Genomic DNA, 13,955 nt, shown 5'->3' on the forward strand with positions numbered 1-13,955 from the left:
GGATTACTCTCCATTTTAGAATTGCAAGGATATTGCCCCAATTTTCACAGGGAGATTGTAAAACAGAGTGGAGAGCTGAGTTCACTGAGAATATAAAGTTGGTTATCGCCATTGCAAAAAAAAAAAAAAAAAACAAAAAAACCCTGCAAACAAACCAACGACAAAAAAACAACCAAACAAACAACTCTTTAAAGCCAACGAAAAGCAAGACTGGTATACAAACTATAGAAACATACTGCTTATTTTATTGGCTAACTTTTGTTGACTGCTGTTCTGAAAGCCCTTTTTGACTTTCACACTTTGCAATATCCCAAAACCAAGTAGTGCTTTGTTGCACCGGTGGAAATAAAAAAAAAAAAAAAAATCTTTACTATTTTTTACTGAGCTGTTGAGGATTTGCATTAACATAGCTGAGAACAGAGCAGGAATGCTAATAAATAACATTGCTAAATTGAGTTTGCGTTGCACAATATGAGCTTCTCCTCCAAGAGAGCATTTTCCCATGAGTTTATATATGTAGGTCTCATTGCCTGAGCTACCACTCTGCTGAAGAATTGCTGACAGTTCAAACTGATTGTATTGGGTTTGTGTGGCAAGGTTTTGGTAGTGGGGGGTTACAGGGGTGGCTTCCGTGAGAAGCTGCTGGAAGCTTCCCCTGTGCCTGACAGAGCCAACACCAGCCGGTTCCAAGATGGACCCGCTGCCGGCCAAGGCCGAGCCAATCAGCAACAGTGGTAGCGCCTCTGGGGTAACATATTTAACAAGGAAAAAAAAGTTGCTGCGAAACTGCAGCCAGAGAGAGGAGTGAGAACATGTAATAGAAACAACCCTGCAGACACCAAGGTCAGTGAAGAAGGAGGGGGAGGAGATGCTCCAGGCGCCGGAGCAGATTCCCCTGCAGCCCCTGGTGAAGACCATGGTGAGGCAGGCTGTCCCCCTGCAGCCCACGGAGGTCCACGGTGGAGCAGATGTCCACCTGCAGCCTGTGGAGGACCCCACACCGGAGCAGGTGGGTGCCCGAAGGAGGCTGTGACCCTGTGGGAAGCCCGCACTGGAGCAGGCTCCTGGCAGGACCTGCAGACCTGTGGAGAGAGGAGCCCACGGAGCAGGTTTTCTGGCAGGACTTGTGACCCTGTGGGAGACCCACGCTGGAGCAGTGTGCTCCTGAAGGACTGCACACCGTGGGAAAGACCCATGCTGGAGAAGTTTGTGGAGGACTGTCTCCCATGGGAGGGACCCCACGCTGGAGCAGGGGAGGAGTGTGATGAGTCCTGCCCCTGAGGAACATGAAGCAGCAGAGACGTGTGATGAACTGATCATAACCTCCATTACCCATCCCCCTGTGCTGCTGGGGGGGTAGGTAGAGAATTCAGGAGTAAAGCTGTGCCTGGGAAGAAGGGAGAGGTGGGGGAAGGTGTTTTAAGATTTGGTTTTATTTCTCATTACCCTACTCTGGTTTGATTGGCAATAAATTAATTTTCCCCAAGCTGAGTCTGTTTTGCCCGTGACGGTAATTGGTTGAGTGATCTCTCCTGTCCTTATCTCGACCCACGAAACTTTGTTGTGTTTTCTCTCCCCTGTCCAGTTGAGGAAGGGGAGTGGTGGAGCATCTTTGGTGGGCACCTGGCATGCAGCCAGGGTCAACCCACCACACTGATTTTAAAAAAACCTTTTCGTTAAGGTACTCTTTAAATATGTCATTGTATGTGTTTTCAATTGGGACTGCTGTAACGTATGCAGTATTTGCAGGCTCATCTATTAAAAGGCTACGCAAGAAAGGAGTACAAATAAGAGTATCTGAAGTGCCATGAAATGCGAGGCAAATACTTGCTTTGCTTTACAACAGTTGATTTTGTTGATTTTTGTCTACTGTCGTACCGTGGGCATTCACTTAAAACTACAGGGAGTTCACAAATGCCGGGTTTTATCACTACGCCTCGTCATTCGAGTTAACAGGCATAGCTGCTACACAGCTTCTGAGGCTCTCTTACTTCAGATGGCTCGTCCTCAGCTGGAAAATGCACAGAATTCCTCAGGGTCAGCGTGACAAATCGCTGTCCAAGGCTGACGAGCCGGCCAGCCGCTCCCCCGCCCTCCTGGTTCCAGGCGGGCAGGACGGCCGCCGCGGGCACCGGCACGAAACGGGTCCGCGGAGGTCGGAGCCGTCCCCCGGGCTAAGCCCGCTCCCCACCGGTCGGAGCGCCCCGCTCCTGGCGGGGCCCGAGCCCACCCCAGCCGGGGCCGAGCCCAGCCCAGCCGGGGCGGGCCGGAGGCCGCGGGGGCGGGGCGCGGCCCCGGGCGGGCGCGGCGGCCGCTGCTGGCCGGGTGTCGCTCGCCTCGCCTTCCCCGGCCCCGGAACGTTTGGAGCCCGGAACCTTCCGGCCGCCCGGCGGGGAAAAAGGGGGGCGGGGAGGAGAAAGCCGCCAGAAGTGACGTCGCCCCGCCGAGGCGGCTGCCGGGGGACGCCGTTGCGCAGGTTTTATTCCTCGCCGCCGTCGCCTCGCCGGCCCGGGCCATGTACCGGCAGAGCTTCCGCCCCCCGACGCCTCCGTGCGCGGGCGGCGGCTTCCGGAGCCCTCCCTCCGGCGGGGGCCCCGTGCCACCCTCCCCGCGGGGCTACGGGAGCCCCCACCACACGCCGCCCTACGGCCACCGGCCTGGGCCTTACGGCAGCGGCCACTCGCCCCGAGGCCACGGCTTCCACGGCGGCGGCGGGCGGTTCGGGAGCCCGTCGCCGGGGGGGCAGACCCCGCGCAGGCCGCAGAGCGTCAGCCCCCGGTACCCGGCTCCCTACGGCGGCAAATCCCCGGCTGGAGCTCCCCTGCACCCGCAGCAGCACAAGCGCTCGCCCGGGGGCTTCCAGAGGCACTACCAGGTATGGGGCAGGGCGGTAAGGGAGAGAGGCCTGCGCCTCCGCACAGCGAGGCGGGGGCGGGAAGGAGGGAGGGAGGGAGTTGCCGCTGCTGCTGGTGCTGCGCGGGGGCCCTCAGCCCGCAGGGCAGAGCACGCCGAGGCTTGTGACGAGGCGCAGCATCCATCCTCTCCGCCAGGATTTTGAGAGGAGAGCGAGACTTGCACCGCACTGGGCAACATCTGGCTTTCCCACCGGTAGAGAGAGTGGAGAGACCCCAGCTCAGGGAGCTGTGTGATCAGGAAAGGGAGGAGGGCCCCAGGCCTGGCTGAGGCCTGTTGTGAAGACGCAAGGACTTGCAAGAGTGGAGCTTTCTTCCTTTTCATATTCTGGCATGTGGAGGTAGAGAGAAAATTAAGCACCACCCCAAACCGCAGCAAACACCTCTTTTTCTTGTGTGTACCTCCCTTTGATCAGTTTTCTTGAACACAGTGGTGAAGTGCTGTGTGCTTCTACTTTGCCTGTCTCATCTTGCATCATGGAAGCTGCCCTATCCACATGCAGAGCTTTCTGGGACACGAGTAGAGAAAAGGAGTGCTCTATTAAAGAGAATTAAGCTGAAGCTCCTTGAAGCAGAAATGAGAGCATCTGTTGGGATAACAGAGTATTATTTTAAAGTCTTTGCATTGCACTGAAAACTTCACTTTATAGTAGTAGTTTTCCTGAGAGCTATCAACAACAGGTTCTGTGAGTTATGCTTTTTTCACATGGTTTAGTTGGGGCATGTGAGAGGCAATGCAGATAGGGAGGACAGTTCTTGAGGTGATGCTAACTTTATGTACCTAGCTGGCTTTATGCAATATTAGAGAAACCTTAAAAGCATAACAAATGACATATGCAGTACAAACAACAATAAAATTTTCAGGTGCTCTTCCTGACGCTTTAAGGATTAGAGTGTAATAATGAAGTCAAATCTTAATAGAGATTAGTAAAATCTTAATGTGCCCACACTGCATAGTCACGTTTCCATTCAAAAATAGTCTTTGGTTACTTTTTTTTATAATGCAGATAACTATCTTACAGGAATCTCATAGTTGGTGGAAGGGGACCATTATGAACTTTATACATTTTCTTCAACATGACAGCAAAGGCTCTCCTAGCGTGGAAGCCTACAGATTGCTTAACCTCTGTACCTGTTGAAAAGGCAATGGATGGGGGGTTTCTGCTGCAGATTCTGGAGGGATGGTTTATGTCACTGATGTCTGATTTCCCTTCAGAAGACCACTCTTTGGATATTCAATTAAGTGTTTTTTAAAAGTCTGCCTTAAATTAACTGAGCAGAAGAATGCAGGAATCCTTTTGCCTCAAGTTTTAGTCAGAAGTGTTTCATGTCAGGACCTGTGGGCAGCAACAGTCTCACAGGCTCCATTCTTGGTGTTAAGTAAGAAACCTGACATAAAGAAGGTACAAGTTTGAATCCAGTCTCAGATTGTCACAACATTTTCCCTTCTCCCCTTTCCTTCTGTAGACCTTGTGAGTAGTTTAGGAGCATTTACCTGATGGTGATGCTTTCTAAGACTAGAAAGACATCTTATGTCTGTAGCTTTGCCTAGGACTAAAGTAATGTGTATGTGTGTACTTTTCAGTGTATACACATGGGTTTGTTTTGCCTGGGAGGGCAGTAGAGGCGATCACGGAGGGAGGAAGTCTCCTAAACCGTGAGTCCCCATTTTCTTCGATGTGGGCAGCAAGAATCTCAGTCCATGAAGCCATGAATAGATTCAGGTAGAGGAATTTTTTGCATTTTCTAAGCATCAAATTTCTTTTGAGGTATGTGGATTGTTCCCCTCTCTTCTCTAGATGCTAATGTTAAGAGAACTACAGTGCTTTTTAAATTTATGATGCTACTGTCACCTTTGGGATGAAAGTCATAAGTGACCCTTTAAAATCTCATCAGGAAATCCAAAAGACAGTTTATATTTACTTTAGTGTTCTATTAATGTCATGTCATTTTTGTATTCTGTGCTTATTTTGTGCTTGAAGACTTTCATTTTTTTAAATGAACAGAAAACTTAAAGAAAAACATAGTAAGCTGGATTTTTCTGAAATGGCTGACTTAACCTTTATGTGGCCGATACTTTATGGAGGTTTCTATTTTTTGCACAGAGATGCATTTGCTTTACATGTTATGAAAACAAGTTTGTTGTATTTTTTTAATATCTCTTCTTAGAATTCACTTAGCGGTAGTGTTTCCCTTTCTACACTCAGCAGGAGTTAGTGAACTAGCTAGTAGCAGTAGCTAGTTAGTGGTGATGGGTTGAAAATTATTACAGAAAGTAAAAAAAAAAATCTTTTGAAATGGTACAGTCATGATTTTTGTGTTTCTGTGCATCTGCCAGCAGCTAAAATTACATCAGTTGAAGGAAGCTGTTAAAGGGAGTAACTGTCCCCATTTTCAAGGCACTATTACCATATTCAGTAACATGTTAATGAATAGCACCAGATGATTTTTTTTTTTTTTTTTTTTTTCTCCTACTGTAGAGAGAGATTTGTTATCTGGAAAAAAAGTATTGAGAATAGATTGACTGTTTCTTTAGGGAAAGTTCAGTGAGAAAAGTGTCACTGCTGTTGACACCAGTGGCAGTAAAATATAAAGTTTTTTGTACGGTATCTTTGGCACCAAACAGTTTCACTTGCACAGAATTGTTTCACTTGCACAGGTCGGGCTATTTTCCTTTTCCACAGGCCTATAATATGAAAAATAACATTTTGATTTTTTTTTCCCTAAGAAAAATACAGAGGGGGGAAAAAAGGTATAATGACTAGTATTCTAAGTTTAAAAAAAATAACCACATGCTTAAATTTAACACTTATTGAAGGCCATCAATCTTGTATTACATAATAATAAATTTCCTAGGTTTCACACATGCTAAAATGTCAGTGTTAACTGATAGCCTGCATTATACTGTAGTGAAATTTAATATTATAAAATAAATCCATCCAAAAGAGCCTTACCATTGAGTTATTTTGTTCTATCACTGGATACTGCAGATCGGTATGTCCATTCAGCTTTCTTTTGAGTTCTGCAGATTTGACATAAACAAACTCCACACTCAAACTGTTTTACAATGTAAAGTTACAGGGTCCCCATTAAACATGGTGTTTTAAAGAGTTAATTTTTTTTATTTTGAAGATGGAATGCACTGTGTACTACTGCTTTACTACTAAATGTGAGTGCTTAACATAAATGTTACTTTTGCTAGTGCATATTGACTTGCTCTAGGAAACTCCACATCCTTAGGAAGTTTTTTACATGTATTCTGAGGTGATTCTCTGACCTTGCCCTCATGGTTTTGATACCATAAAGTAATTCTCTACCTTTTAGTAATTTTTCTGGTTTGAGATCATCATCTTAGCTATATAACCTAATTGTACGACGATGAATCATTAGAAACAAGTGCCCCATAAATAAGACATGGCTGTTCCCACATTTGGTTGTGTATCCATTATCATCAAGCTTTAGGAGTTCTAGGAGAGTACTTACTGGGACCACACAAGCAGGTTCCTGCCACAGCACATTTTCAGAAAAAGGTTTGCATGGTTTCAGTGGAATCTGTTCTTCTGGCTAAGCATAGGGGCCTTCACTACATGGCACCATTTCTCAGTTTTACCCAGAAATTGTTTCATGCTATTTACATAGATTCTGTAAGGCTTATTAGTCAAATTCAGATACCATCACTGCTGGCCCAAAAAGTCAGGTGAGTGGGGAAAGCAGCCCATAATCAGTGCTTTTTTCCTCCTTTACAAAGTCAGAGGCTGGTAATTAGCCGCAAGGAGTCCTGTTCTTCTTGTCATACAGAATGCAACAGGCATAATTTGGAGCCTAACTGTTGTGCATGTGTAGTATAGCTTGTTTAACTTCGGTTAAAACAAATTAATTTAAACTAACACAGCTTTATACAAAACCTCACTTTTTAGGGAAGTGAATCTGAGGGAAAGAACAATAGATGCTAACAGCAGTAAATGGTTATAGTGATTTCCTTTATGTCATAGCTCTCTAAGTTGCAGACTTGTAGCAGGTTTGCAGAAGCCATTGTTGTGATCCTTGATCTTTAAAAAAAAATCAGATATCAAAAGCTCCATGCAAAAGGTTTTTCTTTTACACCACATCTGCTTAATCACTGATTATCATCCAGATTGTATATCAGATAAAGTCATCTGTTCTCAAATTTCACAGAACACTAGTTTGCTTAAAACAGGGTGTTTCTCCCAGTAAGTTCTTCGGGTCATTTATAGCTTTTTGTGTTATACAATGCTGTGTTGAATCTGTAAGTACTTAATATCTGACTTCTGCTCTTGTAAACATTATCAGCTCTTTCTCAGCCTCTAACTCCCTGTTTAGTTGTTCAGCTTTTGAGTTAGACATGTTGTTGACTCAGGCAGTTTACGAAAAATAGTGTGAGGAGCTTTTCTGTAGTTATATGCCAGAGTGACATAAACAAGTATTTTGGAGAAGACTGGGTTTTTTTCTTAACCTGGTAAATCATCACTCATAATTAAAAGTATAATAAAGTTAATATTTTCTGAGGAAGATGCAAGTAAGGAGTAGTAATTATCATTAATAATCGGCTTCAAAGCTCTGCTACATTAGAAGGAAACTTTTTTTTTTGTTTGAATTAGTCTATTAAATGTTTCTTTACCTGATGGTTTTCTTCCAAAGGGATCACCCAGGACATCTACTCCATTTGGTACAGCGCATGGCAGAGAGAAAAGAGTGTCTAATGATGTGGAAAACTATTACAGACCTTCAATGCTTGAGGACCCATGGGCTGGCCTAGAGCCAGTTTCTGTTACAGACATAAACCAACAATACAGCAGTGAGCAAACAACATATACTGGTAAAAAAGGGAGGTATTTCAGCTAACACTTTTAAAGGCTAAATAACTCCATCCTGTCAGGAAAACTTTGGGACAAAATCTTTACACTTACACAAGATGAACAATAATCAAGACCTTAGATAATGCTTTTATTTGATCACACGTCCACCCTTTTATCCTACTTTTTTTTAATTGCATTGGATATTTTTATGTATGGGAGGGAAAAGGAGTGGTAGGAAAACTTAGATTTCTGGCTACGTGGAAGTGCCTACCAGCTTTGAAGAACAAAGTGTTCTTTAATCACCAGCGACTGATTTGTGACTGTTAAAACAGGTTTCCATATATTTACCTCTTCCATGCCAGATTGTTAGCCTTTTATTGTAAACTCCTTTAGGAAATGGTATTTTTTTATGTTTCAACATTTTTAGAATGAAGTACCTTGGAAATAAAATAAAGTTTTGTAAATCCTTGTTTTGTAATGTATAAAGATTATTTTAGGACTTTTGTTAAGGTGTACACATTAACACAAATAGTACTAGTGAAATTAGGTGACTTCTGTAAATGTGCTTGTATGCTGTAGTTAAGTTCTGATTTTGTGCATAGTATTTTTTGTTAATTGTAGTGTAACATGAAGTTGAGACGTGACTTTCAGCCATCTCAGGAAACAAATGTATTGTCTTTGGAAAGTTTAATTTGTTGAACCAGCTCTTGAGTCATAACCATAATTCTGTAATCATTTGCTTTTGTATTTTTAAAAAGAAATTATTTGGAACAAAATTAGACATTTCTGGATTATAGTAACAAGTCTGTTCAGTAGCAATTTAAGTCTAAGGAGCACATACAACATAAAGATTAAATAAATGCAAATGTACTTTCTGGATCTACCTGTTAGAATAGCATAGAATGAATGACAGTTTGCTATACAGTTGACATTAGTACATGCATAGCATCTTTTTTTTTCATCTGTACAAGATTTTTCAGAATTTTCTAAAATTATTTTTTATTTTTACCTATGGCAGGCATCTTTGCCCAGAGAAGTTGTTTTGTGTGTGTGCATGCTATATTTTTATACAGAAGAGGAAAACAATGAAGTTTTTTTAGAGCTTGTCTATATGTAGAAGATCCATTCTTAAATCCAGTAGTGAATATTGTAATATAGCGTAAGAAAGAAATAGTTCCAGCTGCAGGCATGCTCTTAACATGCTATGTTAAGCCTGCAGTAGATATCTAAATTTTTGTTGAACATAACATTATTTGTTTGTTGATCTTGGTTTTTAAGCAGTAGGTAGAGGGTGAAAACTTAGTTAAAAATAAATAAAAGCATTAGTTCAGTTTTTAAAACATATGTTTTGTTTTAAGCTTCTTGCATACTTCATAGAAAACATATTTTTGTAGTCCTGAAGCATGGTTAGGTAGAAAAGCACAGGGAATCACATTAGTCTGTTCAGTAACTTGTCTTTTGCTGAGGTGGAATAGTCCTGTATACTGCTTTATCTGTTTTAGCATAAAATGTCTTGGGTTAATACCGCCTTCAGGAGTAACTTCAAACTGGAAGGGGGGTTAACATGTTGAAATGTGCTAGCTGAGTCTCTTGCACTTCCATGACCATAATCTAAAGTTTGTCACTTGTGTCTTCCCCCATTGACCTTACTGTTTTAGTATTATATCCAAAAAGGCTGCTCAGAGAACTGAGAACATAATGCCTGCTTGATATCAAGAATGTTTAAATCTTCATCCCAGAATCAAAACTGTGCCTTAAATGGCAGCTATCAGTATCGTTATCTGTAATGCGTACCAGCAAAACTGAGATGACTTGACAAGTTGTAGATAGTATTTAGAATTTATAAATCAATTAATCAATGTCATTGTGAAAAGTGAAGTATAAAGTTTTCTTCCCTCTTTTTTTTAACCTTGTCAGGTGCTGTAAAGCTCACAAAAAAAGTTGCAGGGTGCTTAACTGAGTCAGCTTTTTTGTTACTATTATTTCCTTTGTAACTCAATGCAGTTTACTTTTTGTAATGTTTGGTGATCTTGGGGAAGCAGATACAATTTTATTTAAGAGACTAAAGCTATGACATGTCCCCAGTTAGACATGAGAAGAAACTGGGTTTGGAAAGGAGAAAGGAAAGGAAAAGGATTCATGACAGAAGAGAGACTGTTAGAGGTGGGACTGCTTATACAGTAGCCAATATCGGCTGCCCTTGCACGTTGCAAAGATGCATTTTTCCACTTGGGCTTTGCAGTTGACCCAGGGATCAAAGCCAGCCTCCTCTGGTAATAACTGTTAACTCCTGGAACTGGGTGTCAGCCATCAACGAAGGTAAATGTTCCAGAAAGAGAATTGAGGAAATAATCTTGAAGCATTGTTTAATTAATACAGGCCTTCCACAATGCCATCTGTTAAGCTGCTGCTCCAGCGCACTTCAGGATATGACCCAACAATTATAAGTACATCATACTGCTAAAGACTCCAATAATTTGGTCAAGAATCAGCAAGGAATTAAAATGTAGATGTAATAAACTTACTAACCTCATCATACTGTACCAAAAACTTAAGAATGATTCACCTTTCTGGCTCCTAGGAGAAATTCTGCAATTACAGTAAAATTTCAAAATGTCATTGTTGAATAGCTGTAAAATGCATGAACACATGTTCAGAACTATAAATATAATGTACTTAAAGCCAATTTAAGCTTTGCCTTTTTTGCTGTGATATCCAGGAAGCTTATGCACTTACTTCCTCACTGATTTTTTTCTTCCTTTTTCCCGTATGGCAAACATTCTTTATCCCCACGTGTTTCTAATGGAGATAGGATATATCATTTCCTCATTTGTTAATGAAGCCACTTCATAGTAACAGTATGGCTCTGGAAATAGCATTTGATGATAAAAAGTACAGCACAAATACATCCTTTCTTCATGAGCCCATGAAACAAAATAGTGCCTGTGTCTTGTAAATGAAGGGATTCTTCTGTAATGAACACACTAAGAATTATGGGCATTGTTCTTCAACAGACTTCTTAGATTTTAAGGTAAGTCATTTAGCTCCTTTTTCAGCAGTTTGGATTGATGTACTACTTTTCCATTCGTTTTGTTTGCATTGTGTTTGTCAAGTCCGTCTGACTTTCTATTCAGTTGTAAAGGAGTTGTATAACTCATGACTAACTCTCTTCTAGCAAAAATTTGATTTCATTTGTTGCCATTTGCTACTGTTTTTAACAGTGAACTGCATTGCTACTATATTGTGCTTATATCACAGTAAGGTAACTTAAATCAGCCGAGCACAATTCTGTGTAACGGCAACACACCGGGTGGGGAGTTACCCTAAGTTGTGTACTGTAATTCTTCAAAGATAGTTTAGGTTTGGGTTTTCACTGCGACTTTATAATATGGAATATTCATTCTTCTCTGGCACTTTGTACACACTATTTTACATTGAAATTGTAAAAACAATTTAGAATGTTAAAGTTTCAATTAAAACAGGATTTTAAAAATTCATATCAAGCTACTTCTCTTTAGAATTAGCAATAAGGCATTGCAATGTAGCATTTTTCTAATGTCAAATCTGGGAACACTTTGCAGGGGAAATGCTTCTGGTCAACAGAATGGGTAACTGCTTTTGCAGTCAGGTTGTTTTTCTTTTCCCGTTCAGGATATCTTTATGTGCTCTTCACTTTTATATAAATGTGGGGAGGGGAGCATTTGAAACATGCATTATATGAAAAGTCTACAAGTAGCTCTTCAGCCCCCTTCTAAAGAAAAGTTTTTGTAGTCTGGGTTTCAAGTTGTGCTTCTGAGTAATCTCACTGATGTCAGAGGATTTACTCATGCAACCAAGATATGTAAGTATCTAACTTTACAGTTTGAAAATTGTATCATCCATTTGTCTGTCAGTGCTTTTTAACAACTCTGCAATAAACTGTTCTGTTTAGCAATTGCTCTGAATTCAAATTCATACATGTGCTTTTATATATGAGCCAAGTCTTCCTTGCAATTAAACTTGTTTTTACAACATTTTCCTTAATTCTCAAGAGTAAAGACTTTGTTCTCCTTTCCCTAAATCTTGGCACTTTGCCTTCCTCCCATCTTCCTTGAACTAGGTGAGAAAAGGGAGGTTTGCCTACACTGATTGATGAAGAATCATGTAATGATCTACATCTCTTAGGCTTTCAGAAGCTTGTGTACCAGTTGACATAGGTAACGAGATAAACTTTTTTATCATTTGAGATAGTCAGACAGCTTCTTACATGACAAAGGAAAGAAATCACCAAGTTGTGTTAACGCTTAACAGTACTATAGTTCCAGCATTCAGTCATTAGTTCACAATCAAACTTTTTGCCTACAGTAACTTTTCATCTGAATGTCTCACTAGGCACAGATTGAATCAGTTACATTTTCGGCCTATTTTCACAAAAATATGTGCTTTGCTGACTTAAAGAACACTTTCTCAACCTGGACTTCTGAATCTACCTTTATGAAATTACTAGTTCTTGAGTGTTACACCTCAAATCTAGGCCTTCCCTTTAAAACTTTTTAGATCTGGCTAAAAGAGTTTTATCTCATCCTCATTGCTTCCTTGATGACACTAGGAAACCTACCTTTGACTACTGGGCTAGAAAGAGTTGGGCAGATGCTTGGTGCCAGAAGAGGGTAATCAAACTACCCCTCCTTTCCCAGAGGTTACCCCTATTTTTTTGACATTTCAGTGTAGTGGGGCCCAGGCGATGCTGTGACCCAAATAGTCATCCATTTTGTTTCACCAGCTCTATGTGCGTTGCAGCAGCATTTTAAGCTGTATCAGTGGTTTACTTAGTGTACATACTGGATTTTAAATTTTACCAGCATTACAAATTCTAATTTTTATTTTAACTCCTAAAACTGTTGCACAGTCTCTTCTGCAGTAAAATCCCAGGTGAATTCTACTGCCCTTTGTTCACTGATCTGTGGCTGTTGCACATTCCTTTTCTGAACTATAATTGTAAACATTTGTATATAAGAAAGTAACTTCTGTGGCTAGAAGGGGTCATACCAGTACAGTTTCAGAGTGAAATTTTTAATACTGCTGACACTACTGCTATTAAAATAAGAGCTTCTCTGTCCCCCTTTAAAAGGACAAAAATTAAGCAAAAAATTAAGCAGTTGAGATGCTGAGCTGGAAACTGTGGTCTGCACAATGGGACATGGACTACATGACTAGGGACATCATTAAAATTCAGCATAACCTGTATTAGCCCCTTTCCAGATTGCAGCTAGAATGGGTTTTTAACAGAGATGAAAAAATACCATTCCACTCCCTAATAAGACAGAAAAAGGTATTTCTCAAAAATTACCTTTGTGGTGGGTTGACCCTGGCTGGAGGCCAGGTGCCCACCAAAGCTGTTCTATCACTTCCCCCTTCCTCAGCTGGACAGGGGAGAAAAAATACAACAAAGGGCTCATGGGTCAAGGTAAGAACAGGAGAGATCACTCAACCAATTACTGTCACAGGCAAAACAGACTCAGCTTGGGGAAAATTAATTTATTACCAATCAACCAGAGTAGGGTAATGAGAAATAAAACCAAATCTCAAAACACCTTCCCTCCACTCCTCCCTTCTTCCTGGGCACAACTTAACTCCTGAATTCTCTACCTAACCCCCCCAGCAGTGCAGGGGCATGGGGAATACGGTCAGTTCATCACATTATTTCTGCTGCTTCATCCTCCTCAGGGGCAGGACTCGTCACACTTTTTGCCTGCTCCAGCATGGGGTGCCTCCCATGGGAGACAGTCCTCCACGAACTTCTCCAACGTGGGTCCTTCCCATGGGCTGCAGTTCTTCACAAACTGCTCCAGCGTGGGTCCCTTCCACGGCGTGCAGTCCTTCAGGCACAGACTGCTCCAGCGTGGGTCTCCCACAGGGTCACAAGTCCTGCCAGAAAACCTGCTCCTTGGGCTCCTCTCTCCACAGATCCACAGGTCCTACCAGAAGCCTGCTCCAGTGCGGGCTTCCCACAGGGTCACAGCCTCCTTTGGGCACCCACCTGCTCCGGTGTGGGGTCCTCCACAGGCTGCAGGTGGATATCTGCTCCACTGTGGACCTCCATGGGCTGCAGGGGGACAGCCTGCCTCCCCATGGTCTTCACCAGGGGCTGCAGGGGAATCTCTGCTCCGGCGCCTGGAGCATCTCCTCCCTCTCCTTCTTCACTGACCTTGGTGTCTGCAGGGCTGTTTTCTCTTACATGTTCTCA

At 42.2% G+C, this 13,955-nt stretch overlaps 1 protein-coding gene across 1 annotated transcript; it reads left to right on the top strand.

The window, feature by feature from the left end:
- Window positions 1–2,403: 2,403 nt before the first annotated feature.
- Window positions 2,404–10,415, top strand: LOC115339403 (M-phase specific PLK1 interacting protein). Its single transcript, XM_030009394.2, has 2 exons — window positions 2,404–2,875; window positions 7,572–10,415. The coding sequence occupies exons 1-2, from the start codon at window positions 2,516–2,518 to the stop codon at window positions 7,773–7,775; spliced, it is 564 nt and encodes a 187-aa protein (XP_029865254.1). The 5' UTR covers window positions 2,404–2,515; the 3' UTR covers window positions 7,776–10,415.
- The last annotated feature ends 3,540 nt before the right edge of the window (window positions 10,416–13,955 follow it).

This window comes from Aquila chrysaetos, chromosome 3 (assembly GCF_900496995.4).
Source record: "Aquila chrysaetos chrysaetos chromosome 3, bAquChr1.4, whole genome shotgun sequence".
NCBI classification, from domain to species: Eukaryota; Metazoa; Chordata; class Aves; order Accipitriformes; family Accipitridae; genus Aquila; species Aquila chrysaetos.

Coding starts and splice junctions, on each gene's coding strand:
- LOC115339403 (XM_030009394.2), top strand. CDS start 2,516: ATGTACCGGCAGAGCTTCCGCCCCCCGACGCCTCCGTGCGCGGGCGGC. Junction 2,876..7,571: donor GCTTCCAGAGGCACTACCAG/GTATGGGGCAGG, acceptor TTTCTTCCAAAG/GGATCACCCAGGACATCTAC.